Source organism: Muntiacus reevesi, chromosome 4 (genome assembly GCF_963930625.1).
Source record: "Muntiacus reevesi chromosome 4, mMunRee1.1, whole genome shotgun sequence".
NCBI lineage: Eukaryota > Metazoa > Chordata > Mammalia > Artiodactyla > Cervidae > Muntiacus > Muntiacus reevesi.
The window spans coordinates 131,752,667-131,765,581 of NC_089252.1; the positions used below are offsets into that span (position 1 = coordinate 131,752,667).

A 12,915-nucleotide genomic window follows, 5' to 3' on the forward strand; every position below is an offset into this window, starting at 1 on the left:
TGACACTCAACAGAGTTCTGCCTCATCCAACCTCATATATACAACAGTTTCATAGAAATCATCATAACTTCTTTACACTTCAGAGACAATACCGATCGAGCAGGCAGTCACCTCTGCATGTGATTTCCTGGGAGCCTATAAGTATTTTTCCAAGAACTGTGAGGCTGTGTAGTTATTACTGTTGTTTAGTTGCTCAGTCTCATCCAGCTCTTTCGTGCTCTCATGGACTGTAGCCCACCAGACTCCTCTGTGCATGGGATTTCCCAGACGTGAATACTGGAGTGCATTGCCATTTCCTTCTCCAGGGGATCTTCCCAGGCCAGGGACTGAACTACATCTCCTGAATTGCAGGTGAATTCTTTACCACTGAGCCTCCTGGGAAGCCAGTGAGACTACATTAGAACACCAATTAGCCATAATACTCTCCTTTTCTCTTGTCCCTAAAGTGGTAACTCTGTTAGTCAATCTATTAATCCCACTCGGAATGTGATGATTAATTATTATGAAATGCCTAAGTGCTGACAGAGGTGCAAGGCAATCCCATTCAGGTAGCACAAGAAAAGTCAATGAGGGAAACAAACATCATTTTTGAACTTTATTTGTTGCTTAAAATGTAATGCCATACAATTTTAACAATCACTTAAAAAAGGATTTATAATTGCATAAAACAGAAGCAAAACAGAAAGATATGAAATAAAATGCCATCTTGCTTCAAGTTTTCAAATCAGTACTTAGAGTACTAATATACAGCTATATACACTGCGAGTATATTATAGAAATATACTATGAGTAATCTTGAAACCACAATAAATATCAAGTAGGTTTTTAGGCACACGGCATAGAAAAATGCGGAATCAGCATAATTCTTGAGAGTGCTGAGTGACTCATTCTTAATTCATTTTCACACACATGGATTTTACACAAAATATACAGCCATCACACACATGATCCCCAGTCACTTCCGAATTTCACCTTTCATCCCAGCATCAGTGCCTTCTTATTCTGTGATACTATTGCTCTAGACAGCTATTACATAAGAAAATACTTTGCAGTTTTCTTCAACTAATAGCCTAAGAAGGTATCAATGCTACCAAAATAAGTGCAGCCTATCTACACGATATGTTCATGGAAGTGTGCTGAGCGGCACCAGCTTACAGAACTGTTCATTTTAATCCTGGGGGTTATCCTGAAGGCAAACTTAATCAATTTTGAAGTACACCATTTTTGAGTTGCCCATAGCATGACATCCAGAAATTGTTAGAAACTGAGGTAACACCTGTTTTTGTTTTTGTTTTTGTTTTTAGAGATAAGAATCCCTGGAAAAGAAAAATGCCAGAAGTATTTTTAAAACTTCCGACCAGTGTGGACCTCAGTCAGTTATTGTACGCTTTGTCTGTGACTCTTTCTGCTCAAATGTAAACCGAAGAAGCCAAAGGAATGGTCAAGCCGAATTTACCCTTACCATTAGGATTAAAGATCACAGCCACGGAACACCTGAGATCGCCCTCTGATAAGCGAAGTCTGACACTTCTCTTAGTAGAGCCAATGTTCATTAATAAAAAATGAACCAAATAACACTCACTGATTTCTGCACCACCCGCCCCCCACCTCCAGCTACAAGTCAGATTCCGGCATGTCTGGCATGTCTGCCATCAAATACCCTATCCCATAGCGTCCGTTGGGAGCTGTATCCAGAGTTGGTGATCCACTCTGTTTTCGATAAATATTTTTACCGAAATTTGGAGAGGACAACTCGCTTGATATCTTGCCATGAATGAGGCTTGCATCATCTCCCTCTAAGTTTAGAGGCTCCTTCAGGACCCTTCCTCTCTTATAGGTGACAGATGCTAAATTACCAGAACTATCATCTATTAGGTTACAGCGGCGGATGATGAAGACAACAGGGACAGGCAGTATTGCCAGGACCATCAGAGAGATACAGATGACCATCCCCCACGTTGGGTAGCTCAGAAATTTCTCAGACGCCTGTTAAAGTCAAAAAATAATTATCAATCATCTAGCGTTCTCTGCAGGGACATGAAAAAAAATTATATTTATCTCAGGTTTATAAGCAAAGAATCTGGGCTAGTCTTGCGACTGATTAATAAGTCGCTGTGGAAGCGACAGTAAGCAACTTCCAAAGAAAAACCTTAAAAGCCTGATGATTTCTGCCTCTGTGCCTTAGATGCTGCCCTGAGCCCATAATGCCTGGAAGAAGTCAAGAAAGAAAGCTTACATAGAGAGAGCCAAGCTCTCCAAGTTTAGTCAACTGCATGAGTTGACTCAAGCAAGACCCAGAGAAGAATCGTCCAGCTTATCCACAAAACCCTAAGAAATAATAAGTCAGCACTGCTTTCAGTCATTACATTGTGGGTCACTGATACTAAGCAACAGACACCCGTTGTATGTGTCACATTACCTTTCTGCTGCTGCCGGATGCTAAGTCGCTTCAGTCGCGTCCGACTCTGTGCGACCCCATGGACGGCAGCCCACCAGGCTCCTCCATCCACAGGATTCTCTAGGCAAGAACACTGGAGTGGGTTGCCATTTCCTTCTCCACATTACCTTTCTAGAATCTGAAATTAAACTTTGAACTACATTTGTCCCCAAGGGTTTTGCTAAAGGATAGAAGACTTATTTTTTTAGAATAGTCATGAATTGAGTTGTTGTTATATAGAATTAGTGACCATAGAATAAAGGTCAGAGGTAGCTCTAAAAAATAAGCATTCTGATTTTCTAATAGATAATATATATCTTGTGACTGCATTACAATGTAATTGTAATGACTCAATGTAATGCATTGAGTCACAAGTCTCAATGCAGCTTGAGAACAGAGACTGAATATTCATGGCTAATAGAAGACAGTTATAGCAAAACTCTACTTCAATATTTATTTAAATTATGACTACAGGGTTGATGCATATTTTCATTGGTATAGAGTGTCTCAAATATCATTTCATAAATTTATGCAGGAAAAATTTCTGGTGGTTTGATCAGTATGTTCTCTAGCATCAAAAGCCTAATTATTGGTCCATCTACGGTGACATGGATAAAATTACTTTAATGAGGTCCAAATCAATGTTTCTTATGTACTAAAAATATTCACTACAAATAAAAAACATACATATTTGGGGCCAAACAAAATATAAATCTTAAGATCACTGCATAAAAGCAGTACCACCCATTACACAGCAAACTATACTGAAAAAAGTGAAAGCCAAAAACCTCTAAAATGATATTTTGTGTATTCTCTTATCTGACTTTCTTCTTTTTATTTTACCTTATCTTCCATCCACGCATTATAGCCAGGAGGACTTAATCCCATATTCACAATGCTAGCAATTAGCAGTGATAACAACATTAGAGGAGATATATATTTCCACATATAGTAGTAATATCTATTGGGAGCAAAGCCCAGCATATCCTTTAGGTCTTCCATAAACCTAAATAGAAAGAAAGAATTTAATTATTCCTCGAGTTAAGGTAGCTATATTAAAATATGCTAAATTAAATGTCCTTTAAAATGTGCATTATATGAATGGTTTGATATAGGGTTAAACATGATACCCTATGACACTCTATACCGAATCTAAAAGTCATACTGAAGATGACTTATCAACTAAGAACATTTATAATGTAAAATGGAACCAGTGTACTGTACTTTTCATTTGGAGGAAGTCCCCTTAAGCCAATTATTGGAAAGTCTCCTCCAACTGATGACCTTCCATGCTATGAACACAATATTTGCAATACATTAAAATTTCCCTGTTTCTCTCTCTCTTTTTTTTATTTAGAGATAATTAACTCACATCATCCAATCCAACTGATCCGAGCTCTCATTTCTGTTTTCAGTCCGGTGTCATTTAATTGAACGAGGGTCCACACATTATGATTCTTTGATTTTTTTTTCTGAAGTCCTTTCATCTCTGCTAAGTGCCTCCTACATCTCTGTGTCATTTCTATCCTTTTTTTAAATGAGCCAAGCACTCTGTCCTGTAGTTTCCCACAATTTAGATTTTGCTGTTAATAATTGCATCCCCACACTGTTGGCTTCATAAGTGCATCTGATCCTTCTATTTCCTATGAATTAGCACTTAGACTGAGTAATGATTAGACTTATGCATTTGTTTTTTAAAGTCAAGTTATTGATACATAATTTATCTGAAATAAGACTTGCTTTTTTTTTTTTGCTTTTTTTTTTTTTTTGCTTTTTTGGCTGCATGGCTTGTGGGATCTTTAGTTCGCAGAACAGGGATCAAACCCAGGGCTCCAGAAGTGAGAGCACCAAGTCCTAACCACTGAACCACCAAGGAGTTCCCCAAATTCACACTTTAGAGCTATGTGATGTTAACACTGTCAGGAGCATGTCACCATTACTTACTAGCTTATATCCCTTAATATGTAACTCAAGATAAAATAGTACTGCCCATCCACCAGTCTTGTACTAATGTTTCTGTAGTCTTTTTGGTTGTCCTAAGCTAGTTCTCCAGTAGATTCTTCAAAAACGGCTCACAGTAACTATATTCCCTAATTTCTTGCATGTTTAAAATTATCTGTGGTCACTATATATGAATGTCAGGTCAGCTGAATTTAAAATCTGTAGTTTACATTTTCTTTCTTTGAAAATCATAAATATGTCTATGTAAGATTGTTACAAAAATTTTGTTGACCATCAGATTTTTCCCTTGTAAATAATTTGTACTGTTTTTACCTGCATGCTTTTTTTTTTTTTTTTTTTTGTCTCCAAGTAACATCCTAGGCTTTGTCCTGGTGTCAGCCTTTATGTCTTTTTTTCCAACTATATCATTTGCCCTTTCAACATTCAAGTTATTTGCTTCGGTATGTTTCTTTAATTATAGTTTTTAGAGTTATTTTCCAGCCACTGCGTTTAGAGGTCCTCATTGTACAAATGTTGAATCATCTTTGCTTAGCTGCTATTTCTATTCATTTCTTATCCTTACTTATTTCTTTTTGATTTTAAAAAGTATTCCTCCTTTCTAGCTTTTAATTCTTGAGGAGATATATATTGTACTTATTGTTTTTGTTTTAATTTGACTTCATTTATTAAGTGATTTTTCTGTTATCCACAATTATTTCCTGAGTCTTATCACCTCTGTTTTCAAATCTCCCTTGTCTTTAATTATTATATTTCTCAATTTTAAAATAACTGATATATGCTCTTCTTTTGTGGCTTCTATCATTTTTCAACATTTATTTCAACTTCATTTTGAAATATTATTAGTTTTCCATCTGTTTTGCTTGTGTGGATTTTTTATCTGAAGGGATATTATTCTGCTCCTTACTGCTTTTTTTTAATGACTTTTTTTTATGATTTAACCACATTTAAGTGAAATCAAATTTCCTGAATTTTTGGAGAGGGAAGGATAGATGGTGTTTCTTCTTTATTTTTAAAAAAAATTTATTTACTCATCTTTGGCTGCACTGGGGTCTCCGATGCTGCACGGACTTTCTCTAGTTGTTGCCAGCAGAGACCACTAGTTGCAGTGTGTGGGCTCCTCATTCCTGTTGTGAAGCACAGACTCTGTAGGATGTGAGCTCAGTTGCTGTGGCATACAAGCTTAGCTGCCCCTCGGCATGTGGGATCTTCCTGGACCAGGGACTGAACCTGTGTCCCCTGCATTGGCAGGCAAGCTCTCAACCACTGGACCACCAGGGAAGCCCCTCCTCTCTATTTTTGGAAAGTGAAAGTGAAGTCGCTCAGTCATGTCTGACTCTTTGCGACCCCATGAACTGTAGCCCGGCAGACTCCTTGGTCCATGGGATTTTCCAGGCATGAACACTGGAGTGGGATGCTATTTCCTTCTCCAGGGGATCTTCCCGACCCAGGGATCGAACCTGGGTCTCCCGCATTGTAGGCAGACGCTTTACCATCTGAGCTACCAGGTGGTAGCTCATAGCTACCAGGTGGCCTCATAATTTCTCAGCTGTTTTTTTTAAACCTCTGCTCTCGTTCTTATATTTACTTGGACTTCGTTTTCCAAAGCCTCTACGACCTATCTCCTGCTCAGCTCAGGTTTTGCTCCCACCACTTTGCCCTCAGTGCAAAGCTTTATCTTGGATAAAAACTTTGGGTTGTTCATTTCAAGTTTTTAGAGACCAGATTGTTCCAGCACTGATGATCTTCTTGTGTTGAGATCCCTCTGCATTCTGCTAAATGAGGGCAAAGATACTATTTCTCCCAGTTTTGCTCACTATTTTCATGTCAATCAGCCTACCACCCATTGCACAGAGGACCTGGGAGTGAGTAGAGAGCTGTCAGCTGTGTATCCGCTACCATCACCCACACAGGTGTGATACCGCACAGGTCTGTGGCTGCCAGTGGTTTGTCCCAACCTTTCATAATTGAGGGTTCACGAGAATATCTTCTTTTCGGTGTCCATGGGTATTTGGTTTTGCTTTCTAGTCATTCTTTTTCTCCTTCATTTTAAAAAGGAAACTTGGGGAAATGCAATCTATGCAGCCATCACTTTCAGCATCACAGGATCTTCCTTCTCATTTTCTCTCAATCATTTTTCTGCCTAATCTCTTAACCCAGGGATCAAACCCAGGTCTCCTGTAGTGCAGGCAGATTCTTTACCGACTGAGCTACACGGAAGCCCATACAATCTTTTTCTGCATTTGAATTTGCTATCTCAAACATTTAGGTTTTGGAAGGCTTCTCTCAACCCTGTCTCTGGAAATTTAGGTAAACATGGCAGATGACAGAGCAGAACTGAGTTCATGACATTACTGAAGGTGAACAGGAAGAATATAAGATTCCTGCAGACATTTAAAGGAGGGAAAAGTAATTAAATAAGAGCATTTTAAACGGGAGAATTCTAATTGTGCTCCTTGGACAAGATATGAGCTTTAGAGACCAACAGATCTGGTTTCAAATCATACCTCCATAATTTCTAAATGTGTATCTCAGTCCTTCTGAACTTCATTTTTGGCATTCTCAAGAAAGATAATACCCATCTTGGAGTTATTTTTAGGCTCATAGACAATATATGCAAAGCACACTATCTTACAAACAGCAGAAATTTATAGATGCAAGTATTAGTAATATTATTCATCTTGATGTTATAATAATTACTATTTAGGAACTACTAAAAAGAAATATTCACCATTATGCCTGTTGTAAATGATGAAAAGTCTAAACGGAAAACTAAATTATGATCCTACTGATCCACAGATCAGTCCAATAACAATATCAAATTCCAACACAGTGCAGGTGAGGAGTTGGTAGTAGCTCAGTAGACTATAGAAATATCTGGTTTTGAAGTTAAAGTTAAAAATCCTGGCTCTACAACTAAGATACTGTGTCCTCCTATACAAGGCAGGCCAATTTTACATCTGTGATATGAGTAATATTAGTCACCACAGAATACTGTTATGAGGATTAAGACAATGCATACAGCATTCCCATGATGATTAGTGATGTTGACAACTTTTCATGTATCTGTTGATCATCTGTATATATTCTTTGGAAAAATTCAGATCCTTTGTCCATTGTTTAATTGATTTTTTTTTTTTGGCTACTGAGTTATAAGCCCTTATACATTATGAATATTAACCCCTTATTGGATATTTGATTTTCTCATAAATATTTCTCATAAATATTTCTCATAAATATTTTTCTCATTCAATAGGTTACTTTTTTATTTTCTTGATCATTTCTTTGGCTGTGTAGCCATTTTATTTTGATATAGTAATACTCCATGGAGTTGCAAGAGTTGTACACAGCTTAGCAACTAAACAATATGCAACTATTACTACTATTGATACTTAGTACATGATCATTAAATGTAAGTTTCCCTACCTTTGCTTGCCTGGAGCTTTTAACAGAAATAAAATATTCTCTAAGTTTTGTCACAAAGCTTACTTAGTACAATAAAGCTCTTTATGTTGTTGAAGAGGACTCTGGTCCTCATTCAGTGAACTTATTCCTGCATCAGAGAAACCTCTAATAAGCTAGATGATCTTATTGCCTTAATCCATACATGCTACCTGAAGACAACAAATTTAAACATTATTGGACAAGGCCTCCAGAAATGTTTTTATTCTGAGTCACTCAAATGCTTCATTTCACACAAGTTTATATACTTTTCAGACCAAGCAGGTATATAATTTAAAGATTTAGGCATCTAGTGAATTCAAGTCATGATTCCATAAATACGTTACATGTAGTGAATGCTATATATATCTTGAAGCAGTGATATATATATATACATATATATATACATATATATTATATATACATATATATGTATATATATATATCACTGCTTCAAGATATATATAGCATTCACTACATATATATATATACACACACATATATATATACATATACACATATATATATATCTTCCCAAAATGATTCTGCTACGCAAACATTGTGTAGCATGATAAAATAAGGCATTTTATAGCATAACAAAATAAAATCCGTCTAATAAAACAGGTTGGCAACATAATTAGAAGTACAGACTTTAGAGTTAAGTAAATATGGGCTTGTGGTGGCTCAGATGGTAAAGAATCCGCCTGCAATGCAGGAGACCTGGGTTCAATCCCTGGGTTGGGAAGATCCTCTGGAGGGGGGCATGGCAACCCACTCCAGTATCTTGCCTGGAGAATCCCCATGGACAGAGGAGCCTGGTGGACCACAGTCCATGGGGTCACAAAGAGTTGGACACGACTGAGTGACTAAATGCAGCCCAGCGCAGAAACGGCCATGAGTCCCAGCTCTGCCTCTCTGCAGGTGTGTGATGAGCAAGTCACTCGGTGTCTCACTAAGCCTGCATTTTCTTATGTGTGAAATGGAGATAACAATGGCTCAAAACGACTTAACAAGATTCTTGGAACTTAGCCAATATACACAAGTTCTTGAAAGTTCCTATTTGATAACCAGAATTAAATCAAAGTTCCAGACTCCTAAACCTCATTACCATCTACACCGTTCTATCTCATCACCTAATAAGGAGATCTGCTTTGTTAAAACTGTTGAATGGAGAAGAGCCTGCAAAAGATTTGATTTTTGTAGCAAGGAAATTTTTTCTCCAGTCATTTCTCTCCTCTTCTAAGTGAGATACATGTTAACAATTAGTCTTTCCAAAGCAGAGATGTAAAATGGATGCATAAGAGAATATACTTACTTATCTATGCCATAAACAAAGGATACAGCAATATTCTCCAAAATGACGACAATTAGCAGAGGCAGGGTTGCAGAATAGTCATCAAACATTGTAACAAAGTAGTTTCCAGAGCGCTGCACAAATATCAGGCCAATACAAAATGCCAGAAGACAGCAGATAACTGAACGAAAGGAATAAATTTAAGAAAAAATAAGACCTTGTCAGAATCAAGTCTTTTAAACTGCATTATAAATTATTATATGCACTTTGTTTTTCTACTTTTTATAAGTTGTCAGTAATATGAGTAGGATACTTTTCCTGATACCATGAAATATATTGGCAATTAGTTACCTGAATTTAGCCCTGAATTTAATATGAATTCATTGTAGGGCAGTAACTCAATTCATCTCCTTAAGTCTGTGGAAATATATGTACCTAGCCCAAATAACAAACGAGGCAAAACAGAGAAGATAATAATAGTATTATTATTATCCATACCCATACCCATGTCTCATTAATAGAAAAGTGACCTTTTCAGGCAACAAATGTTCACAGGTAATTTCTACTTTTAATTGGAAGCAATATTGAAATTTCAAATTAATCATGAGATGAATGTGCCTTATAAGACTATGATAACATATATTTTGATATTTGATTGAAATATGATTATTGTTAAAGCATAACTGAAAAAAAATGTTTGACCCCTTAGCAGTAACCCACTCTCTACCTTGATATTGTCTGGACAGATGAGTTGGAAATACAGTTATGACAGGGATGGGCAACCAGATTCTCCAGTTAGCTAAGAAGGGGAGTCTAAAGGGAGTTTCTGGAGGAGTACTGCAGAAAGATGCAGAAACTTCCAACAAGATACCATTACTGTAGAAATTGAGAGAGAATTCTGGAATCCGTACACTACTCGCATATTTTTGTTAGACTCTTTATTCTCTCATGCATGTTAGCAGAGAAGCCCTCAAAAATAAGAGATGACTGGGCTGTCTTTCTCAACTCCCTATTAGCAGAAGTGAGTAAAAGTAACAGAAGTGGGGCAGATGGAGGCAGTTCAGAAGGAGAGAAAACAGGCATCCCTGGGTTCCACCCAATGGAGGTTCCCTAGCAATCTCAATAAGTATGGGTTAAATTAAGCCATTTCCTTCATCTTGTGAGTGCAAGGCTAGTGGTATGAGTTACATCGTCCATAAGTAAATATTATATATAAACACATCAGGTAGAGAAGGAAAAGCATTAAGAGCATTCACTTGGAGTCTAACACATATTGAAATATTTAAATGCTTGTCACAGCAAATCATACTCAAAGTCTCAGGATGGAAGTAGCAGAGCTTCGATTTGAACCATGGCCTGTATCACACTCCCTCTCGCCTAATTGCATCATAGTGTAAGTAGGAAGAAGGTGTACTCTAGGTGGGACAGACACGGAGAGCTTCGCTGACAAGGTGAGGGGAACAAATAATAAGTAACTTAGATCTAAGTCCTGCTGTCATACCAAAGGAGACAAAAACATTTGACAAAGGTGATGGGGGAACATTTCCTCAAGGTAAATGACTTGAAGTAAAAGTGTGATCCCAAAATACAGGTAGAGGGAGTGGAGAGTATATTCCTCTTTACTCTGGTTTACTAAGCCCTCCACTGGGGGTTGGCAAATACTCCCATGTGTGTTTTTCCCCCCATGCTGTTGCTGTTCCCTTCATTTTGCAAGCCCTCTTATATCAGGAGGGTTGAGATAGAGGGCATGATGAGGAAAGCAGCAAAGATGACAGTTATTTAGTCTGCATGTCAGAGGATATTGATAGCCTTAAAATAAATAGAAACTGCAGAAGCAGAGCGTGCCTTTCAGGAAAAGGAAGAGACAGTTCTCCTTTGTATCCAACTGAATTAAAGAAATCTAGATATATGTGACAAGCTGCTGAAATTGTCTGGACACACACTATACAGAGCAATGAGTGATCAGGGCATATATGCACTAGAGAGTGATTGACACGCCAGTGACTACTGAATCTTTCAGAACGAAACACAGAGCCTGTGGTGGAGCTTGTGCACCACTGGCCAGCAGCCAAGATCATCTGTATGGTTTTTTTCCCAATTAATTTTTGCATCACTTACCAATGCTGTCGCTGCACTCAGGTCTGGCAGCTTCCTCGCTGCTTCCTTTGTCTCTGTTTGGGTGTGCTTACTAAAACTAGCCTCTGACCCTTGAGAAGACCCTGGCCCTTTCTCATTCAATTTCCATTCCTTCTGCTGATAGTTCCCTCATATGTTTAGATGATCTTTGCTGCTTCTTAATTTGCAGAACATGTAAAGTCTTTATCATGCTGTCAGTATATTACATGATACAAGTTTTAGCTACCCATGTTGATTTTAATTATCAGTTCTATTCTGTTTAGAGGAGAGGTTCTCCTATATATCTGCATCTCTGTTGTAATTTCTCTTACATCCTTGGTATCCCTCAAATGCAAGGACGATGCAATACACAGCCAGTACTTTAATAACTGCTTGCAGACTGGACTTATTAACAACCATCAATATTGATAAATCATGTTATTATCTTTCCTTCCTAGATGTATTAGCTTCTATCAGGCTACAATTGCCATTTCATATGAAAACTAAACTTAGGTTTGTCAATGTCAGCTATACACTTTTGAAAAACCCAATGATCTGAACTTTTTTTTAATAATTATTTGACTTGAATACATAATTATACATGAACATTCTTTGACTTTGTTCTAGTACCAGCACTTCATAATGACATTACTACTAATAAAGAGCAATATAATAAGTGATAACTAATAAGTAACTAAAAATAATTATTATCTACAATAAGTTTCATTTGCATATTATAAATATGCAGTGTATAAATACTATAAATGAATCCCTAAATAACAAATACTTCTGAAACATATTAATAAGTGGACTTTAAAAATAAACACTTTTCTTATTTCCATCTCTGATCAGTCACCAAGAGTGAAATGACCTGCTATCAGTTCAATGGAAAGTCAAATACATAAAAGCTCACCAGTGAGGATTTCTTTCCTCACTTTGAAAGTGTCCACAACGGGTGTGATGATCCCTTCAATGGTTCCAAACATGCTGCCAAGCCCTAGATTTACCAGCATGAGGAAGAACATCACCGACCAGAAGGGAGACGCGGGGAAATGTGTCATCGCTTCTGTAAAGGCAATAAAAGCTAAACCAGTCCCCTGAACAGCCTGTAAGATATATAGAATAGCCACGTTAGTCAGAGCCACGTGCAGTGCTGGCTATGTATATGAAAAGGCAGGGAAACTGAATGATGTGGGGCAGTTACTGGAAATAATCACACTGATATCATCATGTTGTCTCCTAAGAAATGTGCCTCTAAACAAAATTCAGGGTGATCATGTTATCTCATAAAGACCACAGATAGAGCCAACATTTAAAAATTCAAGAGTAAGTTAGTATTTAAATCTTTCCTTATGGAATTTAAGATTGTTGTGTTAATGGTGGCTTCATCTGTAACTTCCAGCACACGATTCTTTATGTTTAGTCTCAGGTACATTAAGCTATCTTAAAGCGAGTGATTAATGGCCAATTTCTTCATAATATTTTCCTTTTTGGCAAAGTAAAGAGAGGTGACAATTTATGCAAAGCTCTTTATTCACGTTCCCCTATATTGTGTTCATTCAAATATATGACAGTGGCTAGAAAAAGGACTTAATCATGACTTAACAAACACCACTATTCATTCATTCATGTGTCCAAACAATTATGCAATATGTAAATGGTCATCATA

General features: G+C 37.3%; 1 protein-coding gene across 1 annotated transcript in view; it reads right to left on the reverse strand.

The window, feature by feature from the left end:
* Nucleotides 1–795: 795 nt before the first annotated feature.
* Nucleotides 796–12,915, reverse strand: part of SLC6A15 (solute carrier family 6 member 15) — a 49,835-nt gene continuing 37,715 nt past the window's right edge. The window contains exons 9-12 of the mRNA XM_065935477.1: nt 12,160–12,352; nt 9,153–9,312; nt 3,281–3,443; nt 796–1,986 (exon numbers count right to left, since the gene is read on the reverse strand). Of these exons, the coding sequence (XP_065791549.1) occupies nt 1,615–1,986; nt 3,281–3,443; nt 9,153–9,312; nt 12,160–12,352 (888 nt within the window). The 3' untranslated portion in view covers nt 796–1,614. The remainder of the gene's footprint in view (nt 1,987–3,280; nt 3,444–9,152; nt 9,313–12,159; nt 12,353–12,915) is intronic.